The sequence below is a fragment of the Ovis canadensis genome, chromosome 18, assembly GCF_042477335.2.
Source record: "Ovis canadensis isolate MfBH-ARS-UI-01 breed Bighorn chromosome 18, ARS-UI_OviCan_v2, whole genome shotgun sequence".
Classification (NCBI taxonomy): Eukaryota; Metazoa; Chordata; class Mammalia; order Artiodactyla; family Bovidae; genus Ovis; species Ovis canadensis.
The window spans coordinates 61,070,445-61,084,918 of NC_091262.1; the positions used below are offsets into that span (position 1 = coordinate 61,070,445).

Consider the following 14,474-nt stretch of genomic DNA (forward strand, 5'->3'; position numbering starts at 1 on the left):
ATATACTCTTCTGATTCTAATATTCTATTTGTTTGACCTAATCAAACTGAAACATGATGTTAGGAGTGTCGATCATGTCTGATGGAAAACAACACAAACGACAAAAGCTGAGGGAGAAATTAAAAATAAAACATTTGGAAGGACTCCATATGAAAGCATGAGCTATTTTCTGTACTTTCATCTAGCAGTTATTTATTACATACCGATTATGAATCAGGTGCCAGTGCCAGTTTAAATGGAAGTTGATGGCATAGCATTCTCAAAGGGAGACTTGTATCAAATGTTAAGATTATTATCTTAATTAATTTTGTTTCAAAATCTTAGCCTTACTAAGAGAAGCTGTAATTTGTGCTATCCTTTATTTTATTACAATGGTCCCTTCCAAGCTTTTTGCTTTAAGACAAAGAATTTATCAGATTGCTTTTTGTTGCAGTATATTTAATAATAATAATATTCCTTCTTTAATTTCATTTGCCTATTAAGTATATATATTAAAATGTTTTTATAATTTTATGTCATTTCAGGTAATTATTATTTTGTAAATTATCTTAACACAATAAAGATTGTTTTTTCCCAAGAGTTACACATTCATCAAGTTAATATGTTATTCCATAAGGGTTTAGAGAAAGTAAAAATTAACACTGGGATTAATTATATTTGTGCAAGAGATATATTCGTAAGAATCCATGTTTTATTCAATGTTTTTTAGCTTCAAGAAAAACTGAGTAAAGAAGATAAAGAACACAGAAAACTGAAGCTTAAACTGGAACTCCAAGAAAAAGCAACAGAAGCTCAAATTGCTGAAAAGACAGCAGGTATCACATATGAGTATTAACATATGGCATTAAAAATCATACGCAAAGCTGTTATCTGATGTGACTTGGTGAATACTAGCATGCTAACTTATTTGCCAAAGGAGGGAAAGCTCTGGCTCTTTTTTTTTTTTTTTTTTTTTTTTGGCTGCTTAGAAAATAGGTGGCTTTAACATCCTGGTACTGGTATTAGTGAGAGCTTTACCTGTATTCATACTGATTTGGGCATTAAATGCATTGTTAACACCATGTCAATCCAATCACAAAAAGGTTGTTTGTTTTGTTGGAAGGGCCTGAACAAACAAGGGGAAATAATGATTACCAGTGCCTCTACCTTTCATCCCAGCAGTTCAGATACCACTTATTGTTTTAGCTTGTTGAGAGGAAATACTTCTTTGTATGAAGATAGTCATATATTCATTGCCAGTGGAAACCTACATTTGATTCAAAAATCTGTTTTGTGAAGTTAATTTTCATCTGATGACATGGATGATGATGAAGATAATGTCTTCCCTGAAAAGATTAAAGTAAAGGATTGCCTGAGTTTAAAATTATAAATGACTGCCTAAAATATGTTTTGGAGTCTATGTTCATTCACAAGTCTTTGTAAGGAGAAAATTTTAAAAATGTATCTGTGATGTGTTACAGATATGGTCAAATATCTCTGATGGATTCTTTCTCTTGCTTTCTCTCCTTCCCTAAATCACTGTATAAATCACTTAACCTGGTTGCCTTATATGAAAGAATTCTGGTGTTTTAGGTCAGATACAAATTAATAGGTATAATATGTCTTTAAAACATTACTGTGCAAAGTAGAACATCACTAAGAAAATATAACAAAGATGTTGAGAAATAAGTATTCCAGCCAAATACCAGATATTTGTTTTTCGATTAATGTTAAACTACTATGAATTTTCTGTTTCTTTTTTAGTGGGAAAATATGAAAGTAATGTATTTTAAGGAAAATTAACAGTATGTTAAAATGGGTAGTTCAAATATAAATTTAGAACACTTAAGTTTTTGGCTTTTTATAATCAAATATGTGTACTAATTGCTGGAATGGTATTATAAGAAGTACATCTGTTTTTAGTGTTTGCATTATAATTTAAGTTTGTATATGTCTTTCAGATATAATTTATTAAGGTTTAGGCCATTATGATTTATTGAAAATCATGAATTAATATGTCTACATAGCTCATTTATCTCTTGGAGGGGAAAACTGATTAAGCATTAATATTCACTCTTTAAACTTTTGTATAGTATAGCTAATCGTATACTTTAAATATTTATTTATTGGTATATATTTAAGGGTTCCCTATGACTAAACAGTATGAATCATGCCTGCATAAGATGGAAAGAATTTGATTGCTTTATCATTCTTGTTAATCAAATTTTCTCATTAATGACAAAATACTTTAATGTTGAATGTTTGAAAGATGTTTAGTATATTTCTATAACATCCTAAGTTGATGAAAATGAAAGTGCTATATAGTTTCTCTGGAGCTAACTAATACTGTTTTAAATCAAAATATTCTATATTAAAAGAATGCTAAAACATCTGGACATTGAAAATTGAAAATAGGATACAAAAATGTACATCTATAGTTTTTTTCAAATAAAATTATAATTAAAATATGTGATATTCTCAGGAAATAGCCATTTTCTTTAAGTATATGATTTGTAAATATTTGTATAAATAAGAATATTTGTATCAGTATTAGTTATGATAGCAATAAATTCAGGTACATTTATGGTATGAGACATCATGCAATAATTTAAAACCATTTATGAAGAATATTTAATGATATGAGAAAAACTTTGTGACTCAAAGTTAAATGAAAATTAGGGGGAAGCTATATTCTTGATATAATTTTTGTTAAAAACCTGTATGTACATATATGTAGTATAACATTAGAGTCAAATTTTGGTTTGGTGAATGGATGTGTAAGTGCTTCAGTTACCAGTTTTCTGCCTTTTTGGGTTTTTTGCAGTGAGTGTGGATTAGATTTAGTATTAGAAATAGTAAATGTTACTTTTAAAAGATGTGATTTTTTTGTTGTTACTTGCTCTCTAATCTTAAAATCATTCCTGCGATAGGTTTGACACATAAAGATTATATAAACCAAAATTCTGTGAAGTCCATGTAATGGCTTTGATCAAATCTTGCCATTTTACCTATGTTGTTTTTCTTGTCTTTCTGAATTTCCCCTTATTTATTTTTTTGTTTCTATTATGTAACTTATATGTATTAGTTCATCTTATCTCCCCCCAGTTGATTGTATGATTCATAAGAATAAGAATCTTGTATAATCAAAACCATATAAAAACAAATGTTCCCAGTACTCTGTGAGACAGATTGAATCAATGGGAAGACTATAAGCTTTGAAATCAGATGGACTAAGGTTCAAATCACAGCTTTGACCCTTAATACCAACCATGTGCCTTTGGGCAAGTTACTTATTAGCCTCTCCCGGTTTACTTTCTCCCATGTCAGATGTAAATATTAACTAATTTACCAGATTATTTTAAGGATTAGAGATAATGTATAGAAGCACCTAGGGTATAACTGGTACTCAGTAAATTGTAGCTAATATTAATATTTGGTTACTATTATCTTTATGAAATTCTTAAACCTTTGATAATGTCAAGTCATGATAATATTTTTATTCTGTTTAGCTTTCAGTTAGAATTTATAGTTTACTGTTAATAGATTTTAAGAGGTAAATAAAGAGAAAAGTGAAAGAACAAGGTTTGGAAACCAGGATTGGATGATGAGAAAAATTCCCGAAAAATATATTATCACTAATACATTTTGCTTAAATATGGATCTGATGAAATAGGATGCACAAGGTTTGGGTTTTAATCTGATATATACTTATAGTAAACCTTCATGTAGACTGTTACTGTTTCCTTTGCTTCTCTGTTAGTTTTTAATGTGAATAATGTATTATCATTGTAAAGTGATTTCATGAGTTTGAAATGCAGTTGTATCCTGTATCTTGATAAAATCTCAAATGGTTGACTTTTTACCTTCCCCTTCTTTTTTGACATCGGCAGCAGCAGCATCACCACCATTGAAACTTTTCGTAGGCATTTAATTGGAACTATGCTGACTTCTTTAAAAGTTAAACAAGAAATATTTATTGAAGGGTTTGTATATACTAGACACTGTGCTAGGCACTAAATATGCATCAGCAAATAAGACAGGTTTGGTATTTCAGACATGTCTTTTTGTTTGCAGTCACTTCTTATTCATAATACGTCATTGTAGTCGATGGTGGTAAATGCTTACTTAGACTTTGGATTCAGACCTTTGTTCTAATCTTTTTACTACTTATCATGTGTAAGTGACAGCCTCACTAAGATTTGGTTAAAACCTACTTAATAGGTTGCTGTGACATTTAAGTGAAATAATGTTTATGAAGTAGTTAACCCATTAGAAAGCACTCAATAAGTGGTAATTATGATGATAAGGAGATGATATTAGCATCTTGTTTCCTTAAGACTTCTTGATCTAATAGGGGGCATATCAAGTGTAGCTAATATAAGTATTTCATAGTTACTTATATATAGTTTTGTTTTTTATATTCCTTGTTTAAAATATATATTTTATTTACTTCATCTTATCCACAAAGATTTTTGTTTGCCCTGACTTTTCAGAATTAACTTTGTCTGGAAAGTTTGAAAATATGAAAATTTTAAAAATCTCTACCAAAAAGAAAATAAAGGAAAATATATGCTACGTAGGTCTTAGTGTGTTTTAATTCATTAAATTATACATGTGAATAATATGATGTAAATTATTGGCATGTATGACCTTCAGATACTAGGAGATATTTCAGAGAAGCACAACTGAAACATTGTCCTTTAAGTAAGTATCTTTTCTTATCTAAATAAAAGTGATTAAATCACAAACACTTCAAAATTTCATTTACTTAAATTGAGTTTGACAGAGAGTACTGTATTACCTTATTTGCATCCACTTAATTTAATTTCTCTTAGGTGAGTGATGTTATAACTTTAAAAAAAAATTTGTTAATAAACCTTTCATTTTTCTGAAACAATCTCAGTGGACATTTTTTAGTGTTTAATGTCTTAATTTTTACTAATCTATTGTATTTATAGTATACAATGATGTGTGAATTTTTGCACAAAGAATATTGATTTAGTTTTTTTAAGTTCTTTTTGTGATATTTAGAACATTTATATTTCTTTAAAAGCCTTATTTTTCTATTTCTTAAACCCTGTCATTAGAGTCTCTCCTCTATATGTTATTTTTCTTTCTTGCATGTCATCCATTAAAGATTAGCTGTGGAAGGTTGGAGCATGGAGAGATTATGAATGACAGAACAACTGCTGTAGAATAATAATCAGTTTTTGGTATTTAATGCTGTTTGACTTTTGCAGACACATTTCTTATTAACCTTTGGTACAAAGAGAAATCCAGGTTCCTGATATCTCATGGAGAAGATGAATTTGAGATCCTCTTCCAATTAAACTGAAATAAGGCCAATATTGGGTTTTAGCCAAAAGAACTCCTTAGTTCCTTACATAAATCTATCTATTTTTTAGTTACATTTTATATATAATTCGGTGGTTACGAAGTTTGCTTAGTTAGCATACCATACTGATTCTGCAAGCATTTAATCCACCTTTTCTCGGTAAACAAATTCTTCTCTGTGCATCCAAATTTACACTGCTAGTAAAAACAATTAAGTCTTTCTTATTACAGAGAATTTTCAATTATTTTTGGTAGAGACAAAATAAGCTTATTGTCCAAAGCATCAGAACATTGAATCCCTAAAATATGTAACTTATGTTTTTCTAGTCAGATTAATAGGTAAATGTTAAAAGTATAGAATATCATCTACTGTTGTAGCAAATATATTAAGATACCCAACTAATTAACACATAAAAGTAAAAGTTGTTGTAAGAAAATATGTATATTGTTCTCTTGTAAAAAAATTATTTGTTACTATATACTGTATCTCTGATGATGCTGATTCATATAATGATTAAGAAGAACAAGAGTCATTTAGTTTGGTATATCAGAAGAACAGAAAATAGCAAACTATTCATTTTAAGAAATAATACACATTGGAATTCCATTTCTCTCTCTCTATATAATGGGCGTTGGACTTCCCAGGTGGCACTAGCGGTATAGAACCTGCTTGCCAATGCAGGAGACGAAAGAGGTGCAGGTTCAATCCCTGGGTCAGGAAGATCCCTGGAGGAAGGCATGACAACCCACTCCAGTATTTTTGCCGGAGACTCTCATGAACAGAGGAGCCTGGCAGTCTCCACGCCATAGGTTCACAAAGAGTTGGACACGACTAAAGTGACTTAGCATGCACATGTGCATAATGGGCATTAATAAAATATGCTAGCCTTTAATTTAAAACCTAAATGCTGTAACAGTATTAATATAATGATACACCACATATATCTCTGTTGCATATTTATTAATTTGGAAGAAAAAAGGATTTCAAGAATATGGCTAGTTATTTCAGATTAAAACAAAAAAGTCCACATCTGTGAAATGCAGCAAGTAGAAATATTGATAGAATGCAAATTATATTACTATCTTTGGCTGTAGAATCCTTTGAGTATTGAAATTGTAATGAGTGCTAGGTCAAATAATGCTTTCAGGTAGACTATGGCCAATTTTATAACCTCCCTCCCTAGAAAAGTTTGTATTTTTCTGGAAACAACAAAATGAACATGAGAAAACAAAAACCATTATACATAACAATAACCAACAATTGGGAATATTTTACTAGGTGTGGCATGCTATGGACTTTAGCATGATATCAAGCATTTGAGAACTTATGCAGTTTGGGTATTTAAAATAAAAATAACAAAAGACTTCTCAAAAAATGATTCCTGACTTTTTCCATATGTTTAATTAATTCTAAAGAGGAAAATGTTTAGGTAATAATTATATTTCACAGAATTTTCCCATTGATGTCTGTTAAAATTTAAAGTGTATATTCTGTGCAGAAAATAGGTTAAATACCCCTTAAAATTATATTTCAAAAGTGCATAAAATAATTGATTTTAATACTTCAGAGATAAGCTTATCTCTTTCACAGTAAAAATTGTAGCTAATATCAGATATATTGAAGGTTTGAATGTAAAGATCACATTTTTAGAAAGTGTTTTATATAGTCTTTGCATTATTTTTACTAAATACATGTATGAAGTGATGGCAGGTTTTGCCAGAAAGTTGCTGTTTTATAGTTTTGCTCCTTAGTATTTTGTATAATTTTCTGATTAATCTTTGGCAGTTTCTATACTCTTGGAAAGTATAAATTTATAGCAAGTTTACAGAGGAAAATTTTAAAACATAGTAAAAAGCTTAAAAAGCTGATTTTTAATGTAGTAATCATACTTCTAGGAATTTTCCTAACTCATTGTCTATGTACATACATAAAGATTTGTGTAGAAAGATGTTCATTACAGTGTTGTTCATATAGTGAATAATTGGAAATGGTGTAAAATCTTATTTTAGGAGCATCCTGGTTCAGTCAAATATGTCATGTCCCTATGATAAAAGTCTATTCTATTCTATTTTATACCTTTGATGAATACTAAATAATTTGAAAACATGTTCTATTTATCTTAAATATACACAGAAAGTTACAAAACTATGCAAAATATTTCTGTCTCCACATTTTTACAGTGAGTGTGTATTATTTTTCAATCAAAAAAAGTTATTTACAGAATAATCATGTAAAATGTTGAACATTTATTTCAGTTTTAGAAAAATAATATTCTGGTTTACTAAAGAAGTTCTGAAGAAATAAGTTGAATTCAGCAATGTAATGCCAAGAACAAAACCACCAAACTACTTAAAGTATGTTGGTTAGTTCCCTGCTGGTGTGTGATATTTACCACCTGTGTTTAATTTACAATAAACAACTTATGCCAAGAAAGAGAAATTATAGATTTTAAGGAAATTAAGACATAGTGTATTATTTGTGGTTCTGGAATGTATACACATTGTGATTTCATAAAAACATTAAATATTATTTGTGAGGAATTCATTTAACCACATGTAAAGCAATAATAAAAAATATTCATATAATATGAAATTTGGTAATCTTTAACCAAACTATTACCTATATTTATTGCTTAGAATTTTGGAATTTGAATTATAATCTGATTATTTTATATGTTTCAGATTCAAATCCTAATGATTTCTTCTTCCCTCTTGGCAGTTCAGCCTTTTCTATTTAAATAACTACCTTGAGGATGTTAAATGGATTCTTTTTCTTGGGAAATGTCTGTCTTCCAAATTATGTTATTTAGAGAATTATGATTCCATGTTTAAACTAGAATGTTTTCCAATAAACCGTCTTACTTCTACTGTATTTTAAAAGTAGTTTGGGAAGTGTAGAATATGGGTTTGTCAATAGACTTGGGTTCTACTAAGAAAATATGTACTCTGTCTTGACTCAATAAACTCATACTTAGTATGGTTCAGCTTCTTCATATTTACTTTTGCTCATATTAGAAAACAATTAGCTTACTAAACAAATTTGAGTATTTGGGGGTGGGGAGTGGGGTGATCCTCTCTGAATCTTTCTCATTTGACTAAGAATTATAGGATATTTGATAACCATGTTTAAAAATGGAGATATCCAAATATTATTGTAAACACCCAATGATTTGTTTTACCTACAATACAAGTATTTTACTTGGTTGGCTTACATAGTAGCTAATAATATTTGTTAATGTAATTTAACTGCTGTGAACCTTTACTGAACAAATATTGAAATTTATTCAAGTCAAAGAAAGAGAATCTCTAATGACTTTTGTTAAAGCTTCTATTTAATAGTTAAGGAGAAAAGTTTGTATGACATACGAGATGCAATTAACAGTAGATTTTACATTTAATAAAAAGAAAGAAGCATACGTATTTGCTTTATTCATTCCATCATAATTTGCATTAGAGCTGTGGGTGTTTAATGAGCAAATTCCAACTAAAATGCTATATTGATTTTCTAGTGAACTTTGTAATAGTCATCTACCTTGGAAAAGCTCTGTGTTTACAATTAAGTTTTCTTTACTAAAAATGTTTGAGAGTTGCATATTGATTCTTTAAAAGTATGAATTCTAGAAAAAGAATCAGGTTTTTCATAATCAACAAATTTCACATATAATCTAGTATAGTTGTTGAAATTATTATTTTGTAATACTTTACTTTTGGAAAACTTTTCATAACATTTATAAAATGCATAATCAGATTGTATGTGTGTGTTTTATGGTATTTTAAATTTTAACCTTAGAATATTCCTTTAAATGCACACATTATTCATATATTTAGAATTGATACAGCATTATAGAGGAAAAAAAAACATTTTCTCTTTATCATATAGGACCAAATAAACTCTTGATGTAAAGCATTTATCCTTAAGCATAGAGATAGTGAAAGTCACTCAGTCATGTCCGACTCTTTGCAACCTCATGGACTATACAGTCCATGGAATTCTCCAGGCCAGAATACTGGAGTGGGTAGCCTTTCCCTTCTCTAGGGGATCTTCCCAACCCAGGGATCGAACCCAGGTCTCCTGCATTGCAGGCAGATTCTCTGCCAGCTGAGCCACAAGGGAAGCCCAATAATATATTAAGTAAGTGTGCTATTTACATAAAGTAGAATTAAGCCACTGAAATAATGTTCTAATGTCACAGTAAGTTGGCAATTGCTGAGGCAAGCCATAAACATCAGGAAGTAAACTAAAGACAGGTGGGCATGAAGGAATTCTCCTCTGTCCATGGGATTTCCCAAGCAAACCTACTGGAGTAGGTTGCCATTTCCTTCTCCAAACTAGACATTAAAAGCCCTTAACAGTCACAACCTTACCTTTTCAATCAAGTGTTATTGTATATAAAGTAGAACACAGCTTACACTAAATGTCACTTTATAAAGATCTCATCACACTATACAGAAATGATAGAAGCCTGTGGCATTAAAAATTTAGTAAATAGTGCTTTGGGACTTTCCAGGTGGAGCTAAGTAGTAAAGAACCCACTTGCCACTGCAGGAGACATAAGAGGTTCAATCCTTGCATCAGGAAGATCCCTGGAGGAGGGCATGGCAGCCTGCTCCAATATTCTTGCTGGAGAATCCCATGGACTGAGGAGCCTGGAGGGCTACAGTCCATAGCTTGGCAAAGAGTTGGACACAACTGAAGTGACTTCACACACACATAAATTGTTTTGACCTTTTGATATGCCAGAATATTACAGGGCAATAAAACATACATGTTAATTGGTACCTAGGTCACTGTTTAGCATCATTTTATTCATCTTATCTGACCCACAAATTAGAAGTATTTTATAATGTAAAAATTTAAAAATATCTTAAGAGTACTGTATTTTGTACAAATGTGTCTTTATAGTATACTGTATAATATAGAATGTGTTCTGAATAAAATCTTACTCAATTCCCATTTGTACTTTTTCAATATTAATGAAAAAGCCTGAAAAATAAGAAATTTGGAAATGATTATAGATAGCAATGATCCAAGTTAATCAAAATCACATTTTTAATGTGTCTAGAAATGAAGCTAAATTGTGAGACTGTGGGTTGAAGGTGATGATGGTAATGGTGGCATGGAAATAATGTTTGTTGAGAATCCACTTTATATGACCAAGAGCTTTTATATGTCATCTCATTTAATTTTCCCTTATAACCATAAATGATGGTATTCGTTTTATACACCTGAACTGTGACTAAAATAATTTAAGAAATATAAAAAAAACCAAATTGCCCAACTTTATGGTGATAACACCTTGGATCTGAATCAAAGCCCATATTCTTCATAATATCTCATAGTTTTCTCTAATCCTTTTCTAGGGTTGTATACAACTAACCAGAGATTGTATACAACTAACAGGGGAAAATAAAACTCACTATTGTATACTACATTATAGGCAAAAGTTTCTTTCAAAATAGCGTGATGAATTGATGCATACACACAGAATAGTATGGCCACAAGCAAGCACTTAACAGTAATGATACAGACAAAAAATATATGAAGATTGTACTCGGAAGTAGTAGATCTTCCAAAAGCTATGTTTATAGCAAGAATTTCTTAACTTTATCTAAACTGTTGTTTAAAAGCATTTGATTTTATGCATGTGGATATCCAATTGTTCTAGCACAATTTGTTATGTAGTTTGCTTATCCATTCATCTGTTACTAGAAGTCTGGGGTGTTTCTGAGTTTTTACTATTATAAATAAAAATGCTGTGAATATTTGTGTTTAAGTCTTCACATGCACATAATCTTTAATTTTTTTTGGATAAATACTTTTGAATGGAGTAGCTGAATCTTACGGTGGGTATATGTTTACTTTTTTAAGAAACTACAAAATGTGGTTATACTATCTTACATTCTACCAGAAGTGTTTAAGTGGTCCAGGTGCTTTTTTGTTTTTTACATCCTTGCCACTTGCCAACATCTTTTATCAGTCTTTCCTATAAGTCATCGTAATAAGTTTGTAAGTTGACCCTAGAACAAAACCGATTTAAATAGTTTTAATTTACATTTCTCTAATGACTGAACATGTTGAACACCTTTTCTTGTGCCTATTACCATCAGTATATCTGATAAAAAGTCTTTGAGTTTTTTTTGTCCCAATTTTAATTGTTTCTTTTTCTTGTTATTGAACTTTGACAGTTTTTAAAATTACATTCTAGATGCAAGTCTTTTATCAGATACATACTTTGCAGTTATTTTCTTTCAGTCGGTGGCTTCTCTTTTTTCCCCCTTATCAGCATCTTTGAAGATTAGAAATTCTTAATTGAATTAAATTGCATCATTTCTTTTTAGATTTCACATATAAAGGATAAGGTATAGGTTTAATGTGCTAGTTATATTTTTATACATTAAAATGACACATAACTATATTTTGTGAACTACTGACGTAGAAGGAATATAATGGTAGAGGATGCAGGAAGGTAGGCTAGAACTAGACTCCAGTTTTCCTTAAATGTTGGACTAAGACTCCCCTTCCCCCTTGGAATCGATGTGGCAGCAGGAAAGAGAAGAGTAACTTGTTTTCCTCAGAGTTTTATGAAGATTATCTTTTGATAGATGGGGTGGTACCTTAGTGAAGTCACCTGTCCTATTTTTCTCTCCTTGAAAATTTGATATGTGCTTAACTGTTTGTTATTAATTGAATCAGTTTTCTTTCTCTTTAATGTTGCCCTTGCCTTAATTCAGGATTTCATTATTTCTCACCTGGACTTATAAAATCTAGTGTTGGATTAAGGGGCATGTACAATCTAACAGCTTTTCTCTGATCGCTGTTTCAGACACTCTGAATGCTAATCTCTGGGTGTTTCCTCTAAAACACAGATCTGATCAATTTGTGCCTATTTTTCTAGAAGTCATTTATCTAGGGTCGCATATTTATTTCTGGGTAGCTTTAAGTTTCAGGGAAAGGGTTATTCTTGTGGGTTATTGATGTGAATTCTTGCATAGATCACTCCTATGTCTCTCTACTGGAATCTGCTTCCATGTTTGCCCCACCTGTGAACAATTTCTCATGCAGAAGCCAGAATTCCTTTTTAAACATATATGTGAGTCTGTCATTTGCTTGCTCATAAAGCTCCATTGCTACCGTCATATTTTGTTGTTTAGTCTCTAAGTCATGTCCGATGCTTTGTAACAGATCTGAATTCCCTGCTATGACCTATAGTGTGATCCCCAAGAACTCTCACCCTCTCTCGCTGTGCTCCAGTCATGTTAATGTTGTTTTAGCAATATTCTAGGGCCTTAGTCGCAGTTTTTCTTCAACTTCATCTACTTTCAAATATAAATATGGTTTTCTTCCTTTATTTGGATGTACTGAAATGTCACTTACTTAAAAAGATCTTTTCTGACCACTCTTTATAAAATAGTCTGCTCTAATCCACATGTACCAAATCACTCTATTTTCTATGTATTTTCCTTTAAAGCAATATGTCTCCATACCTCCCTAATTTTTGGTCTGTTTTTCTCACTATTGTCTATTTTCCTGTAATGGAATGTATACTGCCGGGTGATACGGACTTCTGGGACCACTATATGCATATTCCTTAAAACTGGATTGATGACTGCCACAGGAACTATATAAATATTTGATGAATTAATTAATTTATTGAATATTTATCTTGCCTCAGGCTCAGCTTCTTAGAAATGATTGTGCCTTTTGTTTTACCATTGCATGTTCCATTTTACACTCTATTATGGAAAAGATATAGTTGATTTTTTTCTCAGGGTTTCTTTTTTACTGCTTGTATTTTAAGTAATATAAAAGTAACTATCTTGATTAAAAGTATATTAATCTATGATGAATCTTGGTACAAAACTCAGTATTCTGTGACCTAAAAGAATGTTTCAAATGTCTTTCCTAAGTTTATTTTGTGGTTTGACAGTAAAAATAAATGTGCTTCAGTGATGTAAGTATTTGAGCCCCTTTCTAAAATTTCAGTGATATTTTAAGTTATGTAAGATTTCAGGTAGAAATTCAGTTTGAGAAATGACGATTTCAGATAACGTATAAGCTCCTTCGATAGTGCTGCAGAAATTTAAATGAAGTCATTTGCATTGTAATCAATATAAATGGTGCCTCTGGAGATGTGCCATGCTGAACTAGTGTGCACCCATGTCCTCGCCTCTTTCCTCTTCTTTCATCATCTTACTGAGTTAACTACTGTCCTGAAGTTGGTGTTTACCATTTTCATGTTCATTTTAATATTTTTACTAATTCTGTCTATCCACAATAGATAGATTTGCTTTATTTTGCAATTTCTGTATTTTTCAGATTTTCATTTTTGAGATTTGTCCATTTGTCTATAGACAATTCATTTTAAATGCTGCCTTGTATTCCACTTTTAATGTATAGAAATTTATTGCTGCTCCAATTATTCTACATTAGGTTATTTGTGAGTGTTTGTTATTATGTAATGTTGAGATAAACATTTTTATACATGCTTCCTAAACATTTTTATACTTCTTTCCTTGTGCTCATGTGCAAGAATTTCTCATGTGCTTCATACCAAAGAGGAGATTCAGTTCAGTTCAGTTCAGTTCAGTTCAGTTGCTCAGTCATGTCCGACTCTTTGCGACCCCATGAGGAGATTAGCCAGGTTATAAATGAGGCACAGCTTAAGCATTGCCAAATTGCTCTTCAGATGGTTGTAGAAATATATATGCCTATCTGCAATATATTTGAGTGTTTCTGTTATTCACAAGCTCAATATATTTTATTATTTAATGTTTTAATTTTTTATTTTATGGGTATGAAGCGGTATCTCACTTTTGCAGTAGCTTTAAAAGAATGTTTTCTCAAGTGGTTGCTGCTGCTGCTGCTAAGTCACTTCAGTCGTGTCCGACTCTGTGTGACCCCATAGATGGCAGCCCACCAGGCTCCCCCGTCCCTGGGATTCTCCAGGCAAGGACACTGGAGTGGGTTGCCATTTCCTTCTCCAATGGATGAAAGTGAAAAGTGAAAGTGAAGTCGCTCAATCGTGTCGACTCTTTGCGACCCCATGGACTGCAGCCTACCAGGCTCCTCTGTCCATGGGATTTTCCAGGCAAGAATACTGGAGTGGGTTGCCATTGCCTTCTCAAGTGGTTAATTGATGCTAATTCAGTTGAATAAAAGA

General features: G+C 31.2%; 1 protein-coding gene across 7 annotated transcripts in view; it reads left to right on the plus strand.

Moving 5' to 3' along the window:
* The window catches only part of MIPOL1 (mirror-image polydactyly 1), a 327,488-nt gene that overhangs the window by 77,278 nt on the left and 235,736 nt on the right, over window positions 1-14,474 (plus strand). For all 7 annotated transcript variants that reach the window (XM_069558753.1, XM_069558756.1, XM_069558759.1 and 4 more), the window contains one exon: window positions 710-815. In XM_069558753.1, coding sequence (XP_069414854.1) covers window positions 710-815 — 106 coding nt within the window. The remainder of the gene's footprint in view (window positions 1-709; window positions 816-14,474) is intronic.